This window comes from Penicillium longicatenatum, assembly GCF_028827895.1.
Source record: "Penicillium longicatenatum strain IBT 33135 chromosome Unknown contig_6_segment0_segment0, whole genome shotgun sequence".
NCBI classification, from domain to species: Eukaryota; Fungi; Ascomycota; class Eurotiomycetes; order Eurotiales; family Aspergillaceae; genus Penicillium; species Penicillium longicatenatum.
This window is the reverse complement of record NW_026643123.1, coordinates 971,014-989,639: the sequence shown is the minus strand read 5'-3', so window position 1 is coordinate 989,639 and position 18,626 is coordinate 971,014. Positions and strand designations below refer to the sequence as shown.

Here is an 18,626-nt window from a genome sequence, read left to right as displayed (position 1 = left end):
AAGTGCAACCCATTCTCTCTAATCCCCATGTTCGGATTATGACAACCACAATCCCAACGCTTGTATCATTCATCTACACCGGCCTTTCGTGCATTTACCCACCCATTTCAAGGCGTCAATTTGTTCATATACGGGTCCCGCGCATACCTTTCCCGGTCCATCTGCTCATATTTGCGGATCTGTTTTTTACCTCGTTGATATCCCCTTTGCACATACTATTCGTTCTTAATTTGGGCGATGCAATTACCTTCGCTTTTGCACCTAGAGTCGCATTTCTTTTTCATGTTTGCTGGGACATTGAACATTCCCCAGTTTCGTCGCTCTTTCTCATCAATGTACAATAGGACACAACACAATTTGACGGTGGAAACATCACCACCCTGAATCCTCATCATTAGCCTTCTTGTTCTCGTCTTTTCTGGGGTGCATATATACAAAATTGGACCAGACGCTAAGTCAACGCCAGTGGGTGCCTTGGTAGACAAGCCTTCCAGCTTGGTAATTCCTAACTTAACAAGCTTTTCCTCCCTCACTCATTCTGGCAATCTTGATAGCTTTGGAAACCTAGTCAATCTTGTTGACGAAGAGGATTGGTCTTGCATGACATTCCCTCAGAACCTTCTTATTATTGGCACAAGGCTAAGAAAGATAGGTACTTCGAGTTTTTTGTCGTTGAGGTGGTCAATTAGGTTTTATTCATGGTTGACAGCCCCCTTTCAATCGAAGTGTCCATTGAAACTGTTTATTCTAAGGCTATCAGTGCTTCCTAAATGATTCTTCAACTAAGGTTTACCCTTATTTGAAGAATCATTTAGGAAGCACCTAGACCACGCTACTCTGCACTCTGCAATCTACGAAGCAGCACTTACACTCTACACTCTGAAACCAGTATTTAGCACTCTGTACTCTGCGAACTATAAGTTTCGTGCTTCCTACTTAATTGTATAAGGTTTACATGACTCCCCGAAATAACTTTGAGAAGCAGACTCACGAACCAACTTGCGTACCGACTCCATCTAGAAATTGAGTCGTGAACTTGGACTTACAAACGGACTCACAAGGAGGAATCACCCACGGTCAGAAACTAGCCATCAATTAGTCTATTTAGCCGATACCAGGGCACAATTCACACTACAGCAATACCGGACTCATGATGAAGCTCTCTGAATACTGCATCCGATAGAACAAGATTAGCAACCCCCCCCCCAAAGACGTATAATTCAACGTCGCAACATGGATAACTCCACACATACGTTGTCACGTATTTCAAATCAAGAACAGGGCATGGAGATTTGAATCCTCGGCTAGTTTCAGTAGTGAAAGCAGGACTATACATTATGCGGCAAACATATTGTTGGGATAAACACGGACTTTGGGGGGCACGAGTCGCACATGCTGGGTTTCTCCTAGGCCTTAGGAACTCTGTTCAATGATTGCAATGAAGATCTTGAATGAAGACTAGCGAAGCAGTGGTAAGCAGTGCGCAATAATTTGGCTTATATCTTCATACGTAAATGAAAGAATGTAAGCTGAGAATAAAGTAATGTAATGGCTGTGGCATACTCGATCTTAGTGCATGCCACTAATTTGACACCTTGATCCTCAGGCTTATGGCAATTTCCCAAAGATGCTCTGCAACCCCTACACCAGCCACAACTCAGATCTACCGATCTTCACGAACTCGGCGTCTCTCGCCGACTCGGCACTTTTTAGTCACAACTCCCGAGTTTCCCCGTACTCTTCCCCGGCCCGGTTTCTCAGCCGAACGCTAAGCCCGATCGGGCCGCTCCCTCGGACCAACAGCGTCATTGCGCATAGTAATCCTTCTTCTCTCATCCCACGAATACCCAGAACAACCTATACACCATGTTCAGCCTCGCAGGGAAAAGAAGCGCAATTGCGCAGTCAAAATGCTTAACTGCTCGCGCTATCCCAGCACGCGCTGTTGCGGTCGCACAGCCGTCCAATACCAACCGAGACTTTCACTCAACGCCGACGAATGCCGCGTTCCGGCCGACATGGATGCCCATGCGCGTTAAGACTCCTTGGATTGATGCCTTGACGCAGAGCCGGAAGGCTGCGCGTGATGTTAAGGAGGGTGTCGAGGCGCCACCGCTTGTTAAGCCGGATTTGACACCGAAGAAGATGTCAGATGGTCGCTATAGTGCTGTATGCATGTTTCATTTCTGATGTTTAGAGTTCTGAGACTGACTGGTTTTCATTAGATTCTGCCATTGGCTCAGGATAAATGGCTTCTGGATACTTATCTCAATGCCTCTGGCCATATTCGGTGCGTTCACCTGGGATTTCTAAGAATCACCGAGCTAATCGTTCGCTAGGCTTGGTTCACTTCTCATGGACCTTGATGCATTGGCTGGAGTTATTGCGTACCGCCATACCGGAGACGGTGTTACTACTGTTACTGCTGCCGTGGATCGGATCACCATTGAGAACCCATTGATGGAGATCTGTGATCTCGAGCTCAGTGGCCAGGTCACCTATGCTACAGGCCGATCAAGTATGGAGGTATCTTGTCAGGTTGTCAAGGTTCTACCGGAAGGACAGACACCGATGCCTGAAGATGTCTTGATCACCTGTGCCTTTACCATGGTCTCATTAGATCCTGCGACTAAGAAGTATGTCTACTATCATTTCCTAGAAGTTCAATGCTAACAACGCCCCCAGGCCGGCTCCTGTTGCTCCTCTCCTAGTTGAGACTGAGGAAGAGAAGCGCCTCTTCCAAAAGGGTGCAGAGAACTCCAAAGCCAAGAAAGCTCTCCGAACACGCAGTCTGCTCGAGAAAGCACCCGACGATGAGGAGAGTAACCTCATTCACTCGATGTGGACCAAGGAGATGTCCTACTTAAGTACGTACGCCAGTAGACAAACTTTTCACGCACCACGTTACTAATAAATAAACCAGACCCCGAAACCCCAATTGCCCGCCCCAAGAACTCAGTCTTCATGAGCGATACCGTTCTCAAATCAGCAATGATTATGCAACCCCAGGACAGAAACAGACACAACTTCATGATCTTCGGTGGTTTCCTCTTGAAACAGTCTTTTGAGCTAGCATTCTGCTGCGCTGCCTCATTCGCTCACGCCAGGCCCAACTTCTTGGCGCTGGATCCTAGTACTTTCGAGAACCCCGTCCCAGTTGGAAGTGTGCTGTACCTCCGTGCGACAGTGGCGTACACCGAGCCTGAAGAGCGTGAGGGTGATAGCAGTAAGTACACGAAGGTGCAGGTTCGTGTTGACACCAAGGTGCGTGATGTGGAGCATGGTACTAAGAAGTCGACTGGTATGTTCAATTATACCTTCTTGGTTGAGAAGGATATCAATGTTATGCCGAAGAGTTATGGGGAGTTCATGCTTTGGACTGATGCCAGAAGGAGGGCGCTTAATGCTGCGGCTATTGATCCGGCGCATAAGACTAGTGCTTTGCGGAGCATCAAGGATAGTGTTACTGAGTAGATGCTATGTTCATTCTCGTAATTATTCCTGGGCGTTGTTATGTATATAAATCTGTCAACAAAAGCTGCAATGTTCTGTATACACTTTGTTCTCTTCGTAAATCCTTACAGCCTTATGTCTAGAACTTATGAAACTTCGATAGCGGACAAATCCATTCCGTTCTAATTCCTCACAAGTATATACACTCAAGATATATATAAGAAGGTCAAACAGGAATCCAAGGATTCCTAAAGAAAAACTCCACCAATGAAAACAAGGGTCGACTCCGACTCATGGAGAAAGATGAAAGTTTCCACCCAGGTAATGCACCAGTATACACATAATGGCTCTACCTAAATCCAAATCCAAATCCAAACCCAAGGAAAACTCCCGCCAAACTCTCCTTTCCCCAAACAATCGCCGGAAAATGAAATGAGAAAGATCGTGTCGCGTTAATATGCAGCCTTCATGAACTTTTGAAGAGCACTTTTGTATTTTCATGTTGATGCGTTCGTGTGTATGCTGTAGGTTCAATGCGAGTGGTGTACGAGGATGTCGATTGTGGCGATTGGACACCAATTGCGCCAAAATATAAGAGAAGAGGAGAGAAGAGTTGCTCGTATGAACAATATAAAATCAATGACTCATGGTCACTGCTCAAGGACCTCCTCAATAGTGTTACTCGCCAACCCATTCTTGTCTCTAGGCTCAGGCGGAATCTCATCCTTCATGCAAGCATTTTCCAGGATGTTCGTCCATTTCCCACTGGTACCAGCATGGGAATGCTTCAAATGCTGACGGAAATGATCCGCACGAAAGAATTTCTTCGCATTGTTGCATTCGCCGAATTTGTGTACGGTGGTTAGATGGTCGAATCTGGAATCCCAGTCTGGGCGTGGGAAGTTCGGGAATTCCTCGCCGCAGTAGCCGCATGTGTCATGCGAAGGGCCGGCGTTTGTTTGATGGGATGGCGCTGCTGAGCCGTGGAAGGCGGCTTGGAAGCTTGGGAGGGCGGCGCAGGACCAGGAGTGGCGGCGGAGATGGAGGGAGTTTTGGTGGCGTTCTGCTTCGTTTTTATTTTTGAAGCGGTTGTTGCAGTATTGGCATGAGTATTGTTTTTCCATTTCGTGGGCTCTGTTGGGAGATCAGTTTTTGGTTTTTGATTTTTTGGTCGTTTGGATAATGGGCTTTTCTTACCGGAGATCTTCTGGATTGCCGAATTTCTTTGGTTTCTTTGGGCAGCAATCACAGATGAATAGTCCACTGATTTTTGAGGTTTGGGGTTTTGGTGTGTTTAAGGCTGTTGGCATTGGAACTTTGCCTGTGGCATCTGTGGCGGGTGGTTCGAGGGTGGAACCTGTTACAACCCTGGGCATTGGTTGGACAAGTTGAACCGGGGAGCTGGGGTTCAGAATTGACTTTTCATGGAATGTATCGAGATCTGAGCTGGGCGAAAGTCCTCCCGGAGATGGCCGGTCATACGGAGAGAGACTTGTCATGCTACTACCCCCAATAGAAAGAGTCGATGAGTAAGATCCAGAAGTTCTAATACTCAAGGATGAAGCTGCGGACAAAGTTCGTTGGCTTGGGGCATAACTACTGTTAACCGTCAAGTTATTCGTAAACGGCTGTCCACTCGTTCTCCGTTGCGACAAATCTCCGTTACTGGTAGCCACATGTAAGGTATGACGATCATCTGTCAGCGGTTCTCGAGGAGGAGAAGAAGCCCTCCGTTTCATACCCTGCCTGCCCTCAGGATATGGTGGAGTGGGCTCTCGAAGAACAAAGTGGCTTGGGGGCATAGGCTCGTCCATGTATGGCCTTGGAGGAACTGGATCGTCTGATCCAAATTCTCCTTCGATATCAGAAAAGACACCCTGGTCGTAACTTCCGCGGTTTGATCGACTCGGTAGACTGATACTGTCTTCTCGCGAGGGTGTAGTTTTATGATGACGTCTTCGGCCCACATCGCGCATATAGTCGTATTCTAACGCTGATGAAGGTGCGGTACTTTCCACGCTTGGGCTGCGGCCTCCATCGATATACTCTCGCCAGCCAATGCTAGACCTCGGGGATACCCCTCCTGATGTAGGACTGTAAGACCATTTCACATCGAGCGTAGAACCCTCTGACGGCCCTGGCGAGGGAAGATTGCTAGGTGACCGGGACGGAACTGTAAGTGATGATATCGAACCCCGGTGATCGGATCCATGACTGATTGAGCCTCGAGGGGATAATGAATTTCCAATCTTTGACAATAAATGTTGATCATATGCATTGGATGAATCTTTGACGCTTCTTAAAGAGAAATCTCGCTCTCCTTTTAATCTGAGGGACGATTAGTGCAATTCTCAGAAATCCATTGGTTGAATGCATCAAGCCGCGAATCGAAAAACTTGCAGCAATTCCCCCGCAATTTACTCACATAGGACCTGAAGGAGAAGTGACAGACATGGAATTGGGAAATCCATCATTTGTTGGTGGAGGCGGCTCTATCTTGATATGGGCTTCCGGACTGCGAGACACCGGGAAACCACTTTGTCTTCCTTCTAGCTCATCCACGGCCATAGGATCACTTCGTGGTGTCGAATCACTTCGTCGTTGACCGCCAAACAGGCTTGAATTCGGATTTATCGGTGGAAGCGCAGTGGAAGGTCTTTCACAGTTCGCATGGAGCCAGCCAGCATCATAACCATTTTCCAAATCCCGAATCCTCGGTGGTGGAGGTAGTGGAGGGGGCGCAGTATCCATGACAGGTCGAGAAGGTATAGGTAACGGACCGTGTGATGAGAATCGCGAGTCGGGCATTGCGTGTGGAAATCTCTCGGGCGGTTGGTAGTGTTCCTTGTGATCATGAAAGCTCGGCGCAGACGTATGTCTCGGGTCCATTCTAGTACTAGAACGTTAAGGTGATAGCAACCGACGCGATCTCACATGAACGAGCTAAAGGACCGGGGTGGCGTCGCGCGGGAGAGAGATCCTCTCTCCCTTTTTTTAGCACAAAAAAATAAGACAAGCTCCGTGTTATCGGAAGGTTAGGCGGATTGAATCAAGATCCGTCGCAGCAATAACCCAATCCAGTTGAGCGCAAACGTCGGTCGTGAAACCAGCTTGGATTCCTAAGCGGACCGTTGACCAGCCTCCGCCCCCGATGTTAGAAGGTCCAGCTTGTAAAGTAAGCGCGAAAGCGAATGATTTTCTGGTGGCGACGGGGCTAGTAGTCGCGAAATGTCATGCGACTTGTACTAGTTGGAAGTCAGACTGGTGGAACCAGGCGAGCGCGGGTGAGCTGATATCGCGCAGGGAATAGTAGGGCTGAAGAAAGAATGTCCTTACCTTCGAGGCGATTCGCCTCATGGAATATGAAACGTCCGTTGCAGTAGTGACACGCACAGCCCTGTGGAAAAAGCCGTCCCATAGACACCAATCAATGGCAAGTTGCGGGACTGGTACCACACATGCTCTTTTCTGGATCCTTGGAAAGTGTAAAAATAAAAGATAAAAAAAAGATAAAAGCAGAAAATAAAAGCGAGAAAGTTATTGCGACTAGAGGTAATCGAGTCGCGAGTATAAAGCAGTCTAATGGGGCCCCGCCACTAGCTGAACAGTATTCGGCTGAACACACAAACACAGGAATGGGTATGAAAGGCTGAAAATCCCCCAGAACACAAACACTAGTCCAGACAAGGGTAATAAGGGTAATGTAAAGGATTTGCGGGAAGTCAAGCAGTAGAAAGTCGGGGCGGTGCAGGGAATGAATGATTGGATGAAAGGAAGGGGGGGGGGGAAGTTAAGATCGAATGAGAGGCAATTGTGGTGATCTCATCGAAAGCTGAGCCTGGAGCCAGGGGTGGTTAGAGGGAAAGAGATTCTGGAACCTACAAAAACCCGGCAAAAAGAGAAAAAAATATAGAACCATGAATTAATGGGTCTTTTAGGCCGGACTTTACCTGCAGTTCGGGGGGGTCTGACGTGTTTAAAGAGGCAAAATGGGGTCTGGTACGGGTATATGTATGTACATGGGAAGCATCTTACATACCAATACGCCATGGCCCAATGTAGTCAAGAGGGTATGAATTACATGTATGGTCAGATCTAGATTACAAACGTGGGCGGACCACGTTTGGAACCAAACGTAAGGCTGGAACAGGCTTGGGGAGTAAAATTCCCCAGCCTCAGCGGAGTGTTCGGCTGCCCGTATTTTAATGGTACACTCTGCAGCCCTAGCTTCATCACCCGTGGTTCGCGTTCTCGGAACCTAGGGAAGAGGTCTTCCAGAAACTGTCATGACGATAAAGATTCTAGGCGTGGTTTCAATTCAACAAATAGGATGTCAATCCACAATTCTCACTTTCCTACAGTATTCCCGTCTGACAGTGGCACCACAAGGCTTCATGAATAGAAAAATAAAAAACAAAATTCAAATACAAAACCACCTTCCTACGCGGTGAGCTTCGACGCGACAGTAGAGTGGGGAAAGTGTGCCCTGGAATCTCTCGTATACACTGGACGCCTCACGATGATCCGATGCCATCTTGAGGATCGATGGTTTTGCATCCTTCACACGACCATACTTCTCGCCGGGATTGTCGCATGTAACATGCACTATTGTCAAGATACGTATCAAATACGGCCTATCTAGAACGAAGGGTGCATGCTGGAGGAACCGTGGTTAGGTGACCACGTTGCTGACATTCACAAGGCCGGAGAACGGCGGGCATAACGGAGACACAAGGCAAACCAGTGATTGGTAGAGTATTGAGTACATACAGTAATAAATCCTTACGAGCCAGTGACAATATGCACCGGAGAGTCTTGGGAAAGTCTTGGCAAGAGGCTTATATCTGCCGAGATGGTCGTTGAAAAAGAATTTTCGTCATGGTCGTACTTGAATGCGAGGACAGAGACACAAGAAAGTGTTAGAAGTGGAACGTTGATACTTTTTTTTCGGAGAGAATTCGGATTCCTCAATCTAGCGCCAATTATGCTCAACGACTGGACAGGAGCATTCAAAGCAGACAGAACATTCTTTTTCATTGCCTCCACATGAAGGGTCAATCCTGAGTCGTTGGTGCGGATCCACTGATTTCCTAGCGTGACCCACTTGGGGCCCAGTCATGCATGCACTGCCACACTGATGGTCCGCTGTCATTTGGGATCGTAAGGGAATTTTTCACCAGGATTATGGTGATAATCCTTGATAATCCTTGCTAAATGTCTAAATGCAAAGTCAAAGTAAGACAAGGACGATCAGAAGACCGGAGACCGTAAAGATTAGATCAGATTGTGAATGATGTTGACATGTGCTGAGTCATCCTGAGCCCCACACCAGCTTAAAGATTTGATTCCGTGGTCTCCAAGGTCTGGATTTTGCAAAGAAAAAAAAAAACTCATGTGAAACTATGGGTATATAGTGAAACGCCTGCACAGGACTCCGGGTCAAGTCTACCCTTCTTGGAATGAAATCCTAGTTCGGTCAATACAGTAGACGAGGGTTACAGGTAAACTAACCCCTGAGAAGCTACCAAACCTGAGGCGATTTACCTCACGGATTTACCTCGGCCTATGAGAGGGGTAGCCCTACCAGGACACGAAAGTCAATAGTGCAGGAGATGGGTCTGTATTATTGGGTCGTCTGACGTCGCCTCAAAGACATTGACTCAGGTGCTTTTGTTCTCAATGGCCTCGTGTACGGTGACACGGCAAAGTGACCTACAGTAGTTGACGCAGTCAATGGTAGCGAAGGCAAAGTCTTGGCTAGTCAACGCTCTGGCTAAAAGTGTGGCTGCGACTACCGGGCAGTTCCATCTCCAGGTGGGAACTAGTCGCAGGGGTTTCCACAATAATCCCCGATCGTCGCACTTAAGCCCTGTTCCAAGCGTACGAACTGACGCTACACTTACTGTAGTACTGCACTCCGTACTGTATACTATGTGGCAACCGGGAAAAGCCAATATACGCGCTATCAGTGGTTTCTGCACTTTCAATTTAGGCAATGATTGTCGGGTCCAGCAGGAAACGTCAGAACAACATCCATGCACAACCGAGTTTCCAGCTGCTCCTGGTAAGGCGTCCGCCTAAGCCTTAGAAGGCTGCAGCTCAGTGGCGAGTAGTGTGTGCGTCAGGGCGCCTCTTTTCTCTTTGGGGTAAAGAGATGCGACATCCGCGTCAGCCTCACTCTATAGTAGCATTGCAGTGTCTATACATTGTCGTTCCTGCGCCCAGATTTTACTCGCGGTAAGTTGCATTTTGAACCATTACTCCACTCCTTGCATCCTGCAGAGCGAATCGGTGTGCAAGTTTGGGGTTTGTCAAGGGTGCCGCCCCACTCACGCGGCGTGGACCGCTCGGCTAGACCTTGTCTGCTACAGAGCACACACCGAGATTTCTTGAACTTCCGTCAGCCATTACCCGGGGTGGCGGATTTGTCCAAGGATGTGAGACTTGGGGGGTTTGCATTTCCATGGAGCGTGATCGCCCGTTGGGGGCGCTGAATGACATCGATTGGGCCAATGATGTCGCGTAACTGAGGACCGTCGGTTCCCCTGTAGTGTACTCGCGGCGTTGAGGTGTCCCGCAAGTCTCATCTAATCCCGTGGAATGCGGAGTGAGTGGCTGGTGGATAATCCGGTACAATGGCTCAATCCACATCACTCGGATTGCTCGTGTCAGAACCTTAGAACCGCCGGTTAGGATTGGTTGACATGAATCTCATCTTACAGTAGTATGATCCCGGCTAGTTGGTAGTGAGATTGTCAGTACCGAGAGAGTGGATTTCGTGTCTTGACTGTTCGAAGTTTAGCGCGTGGGGAAGACTAAAGACTCTCTGTATATTTTGTCGCCTGAGGCACCAATATCACCTGGTGCCGTCTACCCTTACCCTACAGTACGCATTTGGGTTTGGCAGGCTCCTCTCCTGGGCGCAAAGTAAGTTATTCCAGACGGGAATAGGAGAAGAAAGGTTCCCCTGATGGCTTGAACCACGTGGTCAACGATCCCGTTGATGCATAATTAAACTTCTTCCGTCTCGTACTCCCCGGGCGTAGCTCTCAAAAGAGCAAATGTCACTCCTGTTTCCAGCGCTCTATGCCAAGTCTAAGACATTCCCTTCCGGGCAACGCTATCCTCTGATATCATAAATTAATTACTGTATTACTGTTATTGATATGCGATGTATTGAATAACTTAGTTTCCCGGATAAAGTTTATTCGCCTCAGATGCCGATGGCGTTGATTAGTCCCGAAAACTTTCGCTACTAACGACTGGTTATTGGTACCTTTATCGATTTTACTTTCGCTCTATCGTTTCTTTTTTGCGAACCACATACCGCGCTTGGTTCGCGTCGTCGTATATCTGATAGTTAAATAGGTGGGGGTTAAGTTTGCTTCTCCGTGCCGTGGGCAAGCTCGGATCCGACGCGATCTATATTGCTTATTTGTTCCTTACACAGCAAGGCAGTACACTGCACCGCAGGATGTCTTGGGAAGCGCCGAAGATCGGACATGCTTAAGCTTTGTTCTCAATGATGTCCATGTGATACGTAGTTGAAATCACACCACAGAATGGAACCTAAATGATGTCACAGAAAGCTCGTGTATCGAATATAGATGTATCATCAGGAGTTGAGAAAGTTTGCGTGTGGCCGTGCCCCAAAAGCGGCCAGTGCGCCAGAAGACCAGTGCCCCGACGTTGTACAGATCCATGGCCGCCCTGAAGTGGAGATTAAGTATCGTCAGTGCAGGTTCGTATCCCTTTCCGAAACAGGGTTAAAGTAAAAATTCAAACTGTGAACTTGCATGATAGGGCGTGCCTCGATGACTTGGTACCTGTGCCTGGCTTATTAAAGCTCGTACCATGTTTCAATCGATAAATTAAACACGAGCGAGCACGAAACGGTCGCCTTTCTTGATGCGACTCACCGAGATCATGACCCCTATGTAGTGCATAACGCTCTGTGAGATGACGTTTTAACGCCCTATGGACATAAGCATGCACACACATCGGATTGGCGGGTTCTAAAGTGGATCTAATAACAATTTGTACTCCAACTTTTATTGAACAAGTTTCTTACAGACCACGGGTGTGTATACTCGGTCATTCGTATAGTATGTCGTATGTCATATGTCTCGATGTCTAGGGCCGAGTAAGTGCGACGATCAGCAGACCCCACTGATCAGCCACGAATTTCTATTGATCCATATGTCAAGCCACTCAAACCGATGCATTCAGTAAAAGACGTTCATGATCGATTCTACTCTATCTGGATGGCCACTTGCGTCAGTGGAGGCGGCAAGTCATTATGTACTCCTCACATCACATTCAGCTAACCCATGCAATTCTGAACCAGGAGCAAGGAGCTCCGTGAGACTCGATCTCCGCCACAGCTCCGCCAGAACAAGGAGTACTGTAGGCATCAGAATCCTGTTCCAGCCCTGCCTAACGGCTCAAGGACCAAATTCTCCGATGAGCCTCCTATCTGAGACCTGTCATTGGAGATACGAAGGTAGCCGATGCACACTAGGCAACACTAGCGGCTCTTGCTGACCTTACAACAATCAACGAACCAGATCCTCATTCAGGAAAGATGGCACAGCTGACAGGAATTTCAGGGTGTCAGCCTAATCTCAACAGGGCTGGCTGCACTGATACTCGTTGCGCCAATCATTTAGATCCCCTCCAATAGAAATTTACTCCGTGCTGTCCACTATTCACACAGCATTCGAGCCTTGTACAAGCTTGCCAAAATACAAGTGATACAGAATCGGCGATGTGTGACCGCCTAGCCTAGTCACCAGCCAATAACGCCGAATTCCAAGACCTATTGAGTGCCTGACCAGGCGAGCTTAGGGCTGCATACTGCAGACACCAAAATAAGCCCGTGGCTGACGGGGTTCACATTCCCTCCATTCTCACAATGACTCCCTTTTCCTGCGTCACACAATCCCACCGGAGCATCTACTGTAGTCGCGCGCCAAGCAAACATAGTGAGTCAACTGGTTCGCGAGGCCGCATCTCGAACAGTACGGAGCGGTGGAGCACTGTTCGTTGGTTTTGCTCTGCTCCACTCTACTGCCCTGTCTGTAGTGTACCCCTTGCCCTTGTTCCCCACGAGGGCTTTCGTTAAGTTCATTAAATAGCCCCACACCAGAGACGCGCGCTGTCTGGGTTGCGCTCCCAATGCAATGATGTTTCATCCTTAAAAGGATCAGCAACATCCAGACGCCAATGACGCTGGGCTTGACCGGGGCGGTGATTAATTTCCTCTCCTGGGTGGAAGACTTTCCAAGGTTGGTGAAGCAGAAGGAGGCTGTGCAAAAGTGGGTCCTCTTCCTGGGTCTCCCGATTGGCCCCACTTTCTGCGACGTCTGTATGTGTATTACCGGTTTGAGACCGTAATTACATACGGTCTGCGCTCTGGGCATGCTGCGTCCGTATCTGAGAGGATAATACATACCGAATTGAACGTTGAAGTGATACTTTGATGCTTCAGCATAACTTGCACATAGTTTCTCAGCAGTCAGTCTATTAAAAGCTGTATCCAAATCCTCGGTACCTGTGGAATGTCAACAAGCTCCAACATAACCGCTCAACCACGCCCTCTCATTGGCAGGCCCCAGTATCCTGGTGGGGGTGGGGCAGTGCACTCGCCTTGCAGGGGAAGCTCCCAGCTAGCAGTGGAGTCACATTCTAGTGAGTCGATTCACAAGGCAAAGGCATCTGGCACTGATATCATAGTTCCCCTTTCGCGCCAACGCTATAATAAACTTCCGCCCTTATGGACCCCTTTTCCCGCTAGGGGTATTTGTGATCGCCTTGCATGTATCTGTGACAGTTTCAAGTTTAGGCGGATCTTGATTGATAGTTCCGCAGAAGTGGATTCGGATTCGGAGTCGGCATTTGCGGTAGGCTGCGTCTGATAATTGAGTGGCTGCGCTGCGTCACTCGACCGCTTTTTTGCATTGGGCTTATTGTCTGTGCCACGAATTCTCTTTTCATTTGAGGATCATAGGATCATGCATGTCATTCTTTTTGGGCTGCTTACTTGGTTGTATCGATTTGAGTGTTGTGTAGGCTGGTTCTGGGTTGATTGCTTGATTGATACTTAGTCCTGAAGTATATCGTGCCAAGATGTGACCATTACGTGTCCTACTCGGTTGGAAATACTCTGTAAGACGATATATATTAATTTTCATGATTGTTGCGGCATTTACTATGCGTGCTATTGACTACACTAACCAATTGAAGTGGACTAATTTGTGACTGTTCGAAGAGGCTTGGGCCCCAAATCTGTATAGTTCAACTTGGAAAGTGGGGTTGTTGAGGAGTTTGACGAGGCATTGCTAGGCACCTGGGTAATTTGACCAAAGATGTTTGTGCATGACGTTCAGTCGGGATCCTTCCAAGATTCCAGTTCATACTTAATCTATATTTGGAGGTCTAGGCAGACGCTGTTGATATCTTAGCCGGTACATTATGCACGCTGGACTTAGTCGTCAATAGGAAGGCTGCCTTATGAAAAAGGACAATCACGTAATAAGAGGGCAGTAATATACGACGGCCCGTGGTAAAAAGTCTAGAAAATCAAGACGTTACCCTCACAAGCCTAGCCTAGCGTGATAAGGTTCTTTCAAGATCAGGCTATGCTAGCCTCCACGATAAGATCCGACATGACAGACCAGGCGTCCCGCTTCTACCCCTCCGCGCATACATGTCTCATAATCCTAGAACTCTAGGAAACGGGGCGTTCGATCTACCGAAAATGCGGTAGGTTATGCTATAGCCCACTAGGGCTGATGGGAATCAATTCTAGAAGAGGGGTTTCACGAGCTCCGCCTCAACGTGCTCTAGTGCTTATTCTTCCCTTCATTCCACCCATGCACATGCACGCATGCAGTTCTTACCGACGGAGTCCATGGGGCCTTTATCCCCGACCAGGCTAGCCGTTAGATCCATTTGTCTTTTAAGGGAATAAGCATGGCCCGAGTTGAGCTAAAGTAGCAGGGGCGTGCCGCTAATACTTTATAGAAGAAACGGCCTTGACTGGAAGGCCTTGCATTGGATAAATATTTGCTGCATATGCACGCTGGAAAGGGGAAGCTCGGCATTCCCGCCGTAGATGCCGAATGTTAAAGAGATACATCCTGCAGGATTCAGGACCCCGTACCTTCTTGCAAAATGGGCTGTGCGCCATTCGATATGCGCGTATGTGAAGGGCGCGTGCTCGGTATGCGAGATTCTGTGGGTGACTTGGATTTGCGGTATCGGCCCAATTTTCACTAGCTGCCTTTCCCCGCTAAGATGACGATCGTCCAAGGAAAGCAGCCTTGTGCGAATTTCTTGGTCACCAAGGCAGGATCCAATTTGAAAATGAGGGGTTTCGGGCTTTGGTCCGCTCTATTCAATGCATTGATCTGCAAAAGGCGGCTAGTTCTCAATAACGCACTGTACAAAGGATGGGGGCCCCGGCCCAAAGCTCCCTTGTTGAGCTTGGTGCATGCGAAGGATGAAGTTCGCATGTGTACTCGGCACAATCAATCTGGACACCATGCAGTGGTACCTCGTAGCTGGTACCTCGCAGTATCATAGCACGTAGCGCGCTTATGATAGTTTAAGATTTGTGATAGGAGACTAGAGATCACGAGTCGGAACCGATGGGAACAAAGATGGATTTTTCATCCTTTCTTGGTTTCTTTTGGCCCTTTCGATGCCACGCAGCCGGTCGATGCGCATCTGGTAGAAAGTCCTACGAATTGATGAGCAACACGACTTCAATAGATCCCGGAAAAAACGAACTTATGCAAAGCAAAGACCCGAGGCCCATTGTCCGTCTTCGTATCAGTGCCACCATTTTTAATCGATTCAATCTGGCGTGATACAATTAGCAAATGCATCTCATGGTTATGCAATATTCACCACGCACCTTTTCATCTCGTTCTTTCTCGTCTTTTGCTTTTGAGTCCGAATCATCTTTATCTTTATCTTTAGAGTTGTCCTTTTCCTTGTCTCTCTCGTCCTTGCTAGACTCTTTGGCTTTCTCTTTCTTTCGTTTTTGTTTCTCTTCGTACTCTTGCTTAACTTTTTCTATTTCTTTAGCCATCGCCTCTTCTTTTTGGCGCTTTGCGTCACCCTCTGTGTCGACGATAGGGGAGCAGAAGTGGCGGTCTTGCAGGTGTGCGGGGCACACGTAGAAGAAATCCTGAGCGACAGTCAGTGGTCATGTTCATAGACAGAGAGTCCGGTCCCAGATGGGAATTATGTGTTCTATATTCAAAGGCACTGTATATCTGAGCCATATACTTACCTTGTTGTCCGGCGTGATCAACACGCTCGTTGATGGCTTGTAGCAGATTAGACATGATTTGGCGGACGTGTCTGCGACCCGTCGCAGGTGGTACACGTTAGTTAGGGACATATTGGTAATGCCACAAAGTAGTCGCTTCGAGACGAAGCTTTTCAGGGAGTCTAATTAAATCCTGGCTGAACAAATGGGAGTAGGTACGTGGATTGGAATGAAGTTGCAAGTTGTTGTGGAGGGAGTCATGTGACCGTCGTGAGGCTACGAATATACGTACAAAGCTTCAATGCCCGGCAGGCCTGCATTGGTTAAAGCTTTGCGGGGCAGTTTAGATTTCTAAATTGATTCAAGAACAGCAATGAATTTTGAGATTTGCTACAATGACATTGTTCATTAAAGAAAACAAACAAAACAAAACGCCCGACCATGCATTTGTCCACTAGGAACCAACTCCTGTAGGAGTGCAGAACATAACTTGAGCGATCAGCCTATGACAACAATCGCTACTAATACACATAAGATTGATTGGAAGCTTTGAAGCTCCAATAAGTACCATCGTAGATCATGACTCCTCGGTGTCGATACCAGCGGCCTCCTTCGCTAGCCTGAGCTCCTTGCCTGCAAGCCCGATATCCCTTAGGTAGGGCTTGAAGGAAGTCAGCAGTTCACCAAGACCGCTCTTCAGTGTATCCAGCACGAGATCCACATCAGGAACCCGGCGGGCTTCTGCTTGAGCCTCTGGCTGACTTGACGGAGGGAAATTAACATCTGTCCAGTGAGCATCCAAGCCGCCCTGGTGGATAAACGCCTCCAAAGATACGATTGTGCTTGTCAGCAAATGAATTACAGACGGGACGTCAGCTTGGACCTTGCCATACTGATCCTCTGCCAGACTGGCGATCAAAAGCCGGGTCAAGCAATCAACTGCATCCACAATGGAGCTCAGAGAGGACTCGGGCCCCCCAAGAACAATGTTCGATGCACGTTGTGCATATGACTGTCGGAAAAAATGTCCAATGGAAGAGCGGAGGAACTGTGCGAGCACTGGATGAACATTTTCAGGTTTATATGTGGCGGAAGGACTTCCAGTGAGCAGCTTTAGCTCCTCGGACGACGCCATGATTCTCTTTTTGCGTTCCGGGCTGAGAACAGCCGATGAAGCCCGGTCGAACACCTGACGAGCACGGGCTCGCGCCTGGGGTGTCCAGTCCGGTGATTGACCGTAAGATTTCGCGGCTGCGGAGAAGGCATCGCCAAACTGCTCCTGGCGCGAAGTACCCTTCGGTGAAGCAGCGAAAACATTCTCGGTCTTCGGGGCGTCTGTGAGTCGAGGCAATGTCTGGAGAGTAGGCTGGAAGGCTGTTGTTTGTGCTGATGGCTGAGGACCAGAGGCAGGGGTCTTGCTAGCATCTATCCGCACATTAATTCCCTTAATGACATCCATCAGGCATTCCAAGGTTTGAGACCAAGTCGTGCCATTGTCACGGTCAATTTCGTTGAAAATCGCCTTACGGCGGTCGGGCTGCCGTTGGCTGATGAGGCCGAGCTCCCAAAGCGCGAAGGCTTTCACCACTGATTTCTTTGCCTTCAAACCGTTAATCAGACTGCCGTTGGGATCTTTAGCTTCGCTTGTAAGCGGCTGGCCACGCTTCAGAGGCTCTTTCCCGATGAATACCGAAAAGAAGAGATTGGTGCATTGCCAGCACAAGACCAGGAGGGATCCTGAGAACCAAGAACGGAGAACCAAGAGCAGGAAACCCGGGGGAAAGAATGATTCAGGCTCCGAGGCAGACCGAGGAAAGTTCCAAAAGAGCTTGGCAAAATATAAAGACCAGCTCCACGCACTGCGTCGAAGGAAAAGTCGGTACACTACTGGAGTGACAGCGGCCACAGTGGCGGTTCTTGTGAGACCAGTGATGATAATCTGGGGCAACAAATTCTGGATATGCTTGGAAGTCGGGGGAACGAGATGTGTCCGCTGATCGTCTGATTTCGGCGCTCGCTTAACAACCGGGATTGGGACGCTGTCGTAGTCGTAATAAAGATGGATCACTGCCTGTACACACGCCAGAATCAAGTGGAAGCTGTGGATGTAAATAGGTCGCTCATTCAGATGCGGGCGCTCATGTGGCCTGGCTGCGGTCAGTGTTTGTTCAATGCAGCGATTGCTCATGGCATGTGACTTACCTGCCGCGATTCACCATCTCCAGATGCGCTCCGGTCGAAGAGGACCAGATGTAAATCTCGGTAAACCACCATGCCGAAAACAGATACCAAGCGAAGGTCTGCGCGACTTGAAGAGGGAAAAGATATTTCAAGGTTGCGAACGAAGATGTTGTCGTCCTCGATCCAAGATGCATTTGACCAACCCGGAGGACGAAAATGACGAGGGAGGAGATAAACAGCAGGACGGTACGGACTCCACAGGAGCCAATGGGGAACCATGACCAAAAGACTGTGTCAATTGCCAGCGTCAGATCCAAGATCACGGAATTGAAGAAAGTTTTGAGATCGGGCGGGCGCATGACTTACATGATGTCTTGTTACCGATCGCAATTGCAATACCATAGCAGACCAATAAAGCGAGCGCAGAAGCATGAACGAAACGTCGGTGCAGCGATGAGGTCAAAATGCGCCTATACGGCCGAGGTTGGGTTGCGGCCATGATGTGAAAGCTAGCGTGGGATGTTACTCGGAAAAGAAGATGGGACAGCACTTAGAGCATGGTCCGGGCAACCATCCCAGAAGCTGGAGAAGCTGTGATAGGAAGTTGATGGTCTTGCGACAAAGCTGGGGTCGAGGCAGAATCGAGGGTGCGACGAGACGATGGGATCGAACATGAGCCGGGTCTCGAATATTTTGAGGCATCAAAACACAC

General features: G+C 48.5%; 4 protein-coding genes across 4 annotated transcripts; 1 reads left to right on the top strand and 3 right to left on the bottom strand.

The window, feature by feature from the left end:
* Window positions 1-1,866: 1,866 nt before the first annotated feature.
* On the top strand, window positions 1,867-3,474 carry N7484_008577 (putative acyl-CoA thioester hydrolase; the record flags this gene model as incomplete). Its single annotated transcript, XM_057118964.1, has 5 exons — window positions 1,867-2,169; window positions 2,226-2,290; window positions 2,340-2,636; window positions 2,686-2,867; window positions 2,924-3,474. The coding sequence occupies 5 exons, from the start codon at window positions 1,867-1,869 to the stop codon at window positions 3,472-3,474; spliced, it is 1,398 nt and encodes a 465-aa protein (XP_056968519.1).
* A 629-nt stretch (window positions 3,475-4,103) lies between these two features.
* Window positions 4,104-6,342, bottom strand: znfA (putative C2H2 finger domain protein; the record flags this gene model as incomplete). Its single annotated transcript, XM_057118963.1, has 3 exons — window positions 4,104-4,587; window positions 4,651-5,781; window positions 5,879-6,342. The coding sequence occupies 3 exons, from the start codon at window positions 6,340-6,342 to the stop codon at window positions 4,104-4,106; spliced, it is 2,079 nt and encodes a 692-aa protein (XP_056968518.1).
* Window positions 6,343-15,081: 8,739 nt separating this feature from the next.
* N7484_008575 (AAA-ATPase Vps4-associated 1 family protein) lies at window positions 15,082-15,865 on the bottom strand (the record flags this gene model as incomplete). The annotated part of the gene is made up of 4 exons (XM_057118962.1): window positions 15,082-15,196; window positions 15,247-15,317; window positions 15,374-15,649; window positions 15,755-15,865. 4 exons carry the CDS (start codon window positions 15,863-15,865, stop codon window positions 15,082-15,084), a joined length of 573 nt encoding a protein of 190 aa, XP_056968517.1.
* A 445-nt stretch (window positions 15,866-16,310) lies between these two features.
* N7484_008574 (nucleoporin NDC1) lies at window positions 16,311-18,413 on the bottom strand (the record flags this gene model as incomplete). The annotated part of the gene is made up of 3 exons (XM_057118961.1): window positions 16,311-17,880; window positions 17,936-18,203; window positions 18,281-18,413. The coding sequence occupies 3 exons, from the start codon at window positions 18,411-18,413 to the stop codon at window positions 16,311-16,313; spliced, it is 1,971 nt and encodes a 656-aa protein (XP_056968516.1).
* Window positions 18,414-18,626: the final 213 nt, after the last annotated feature.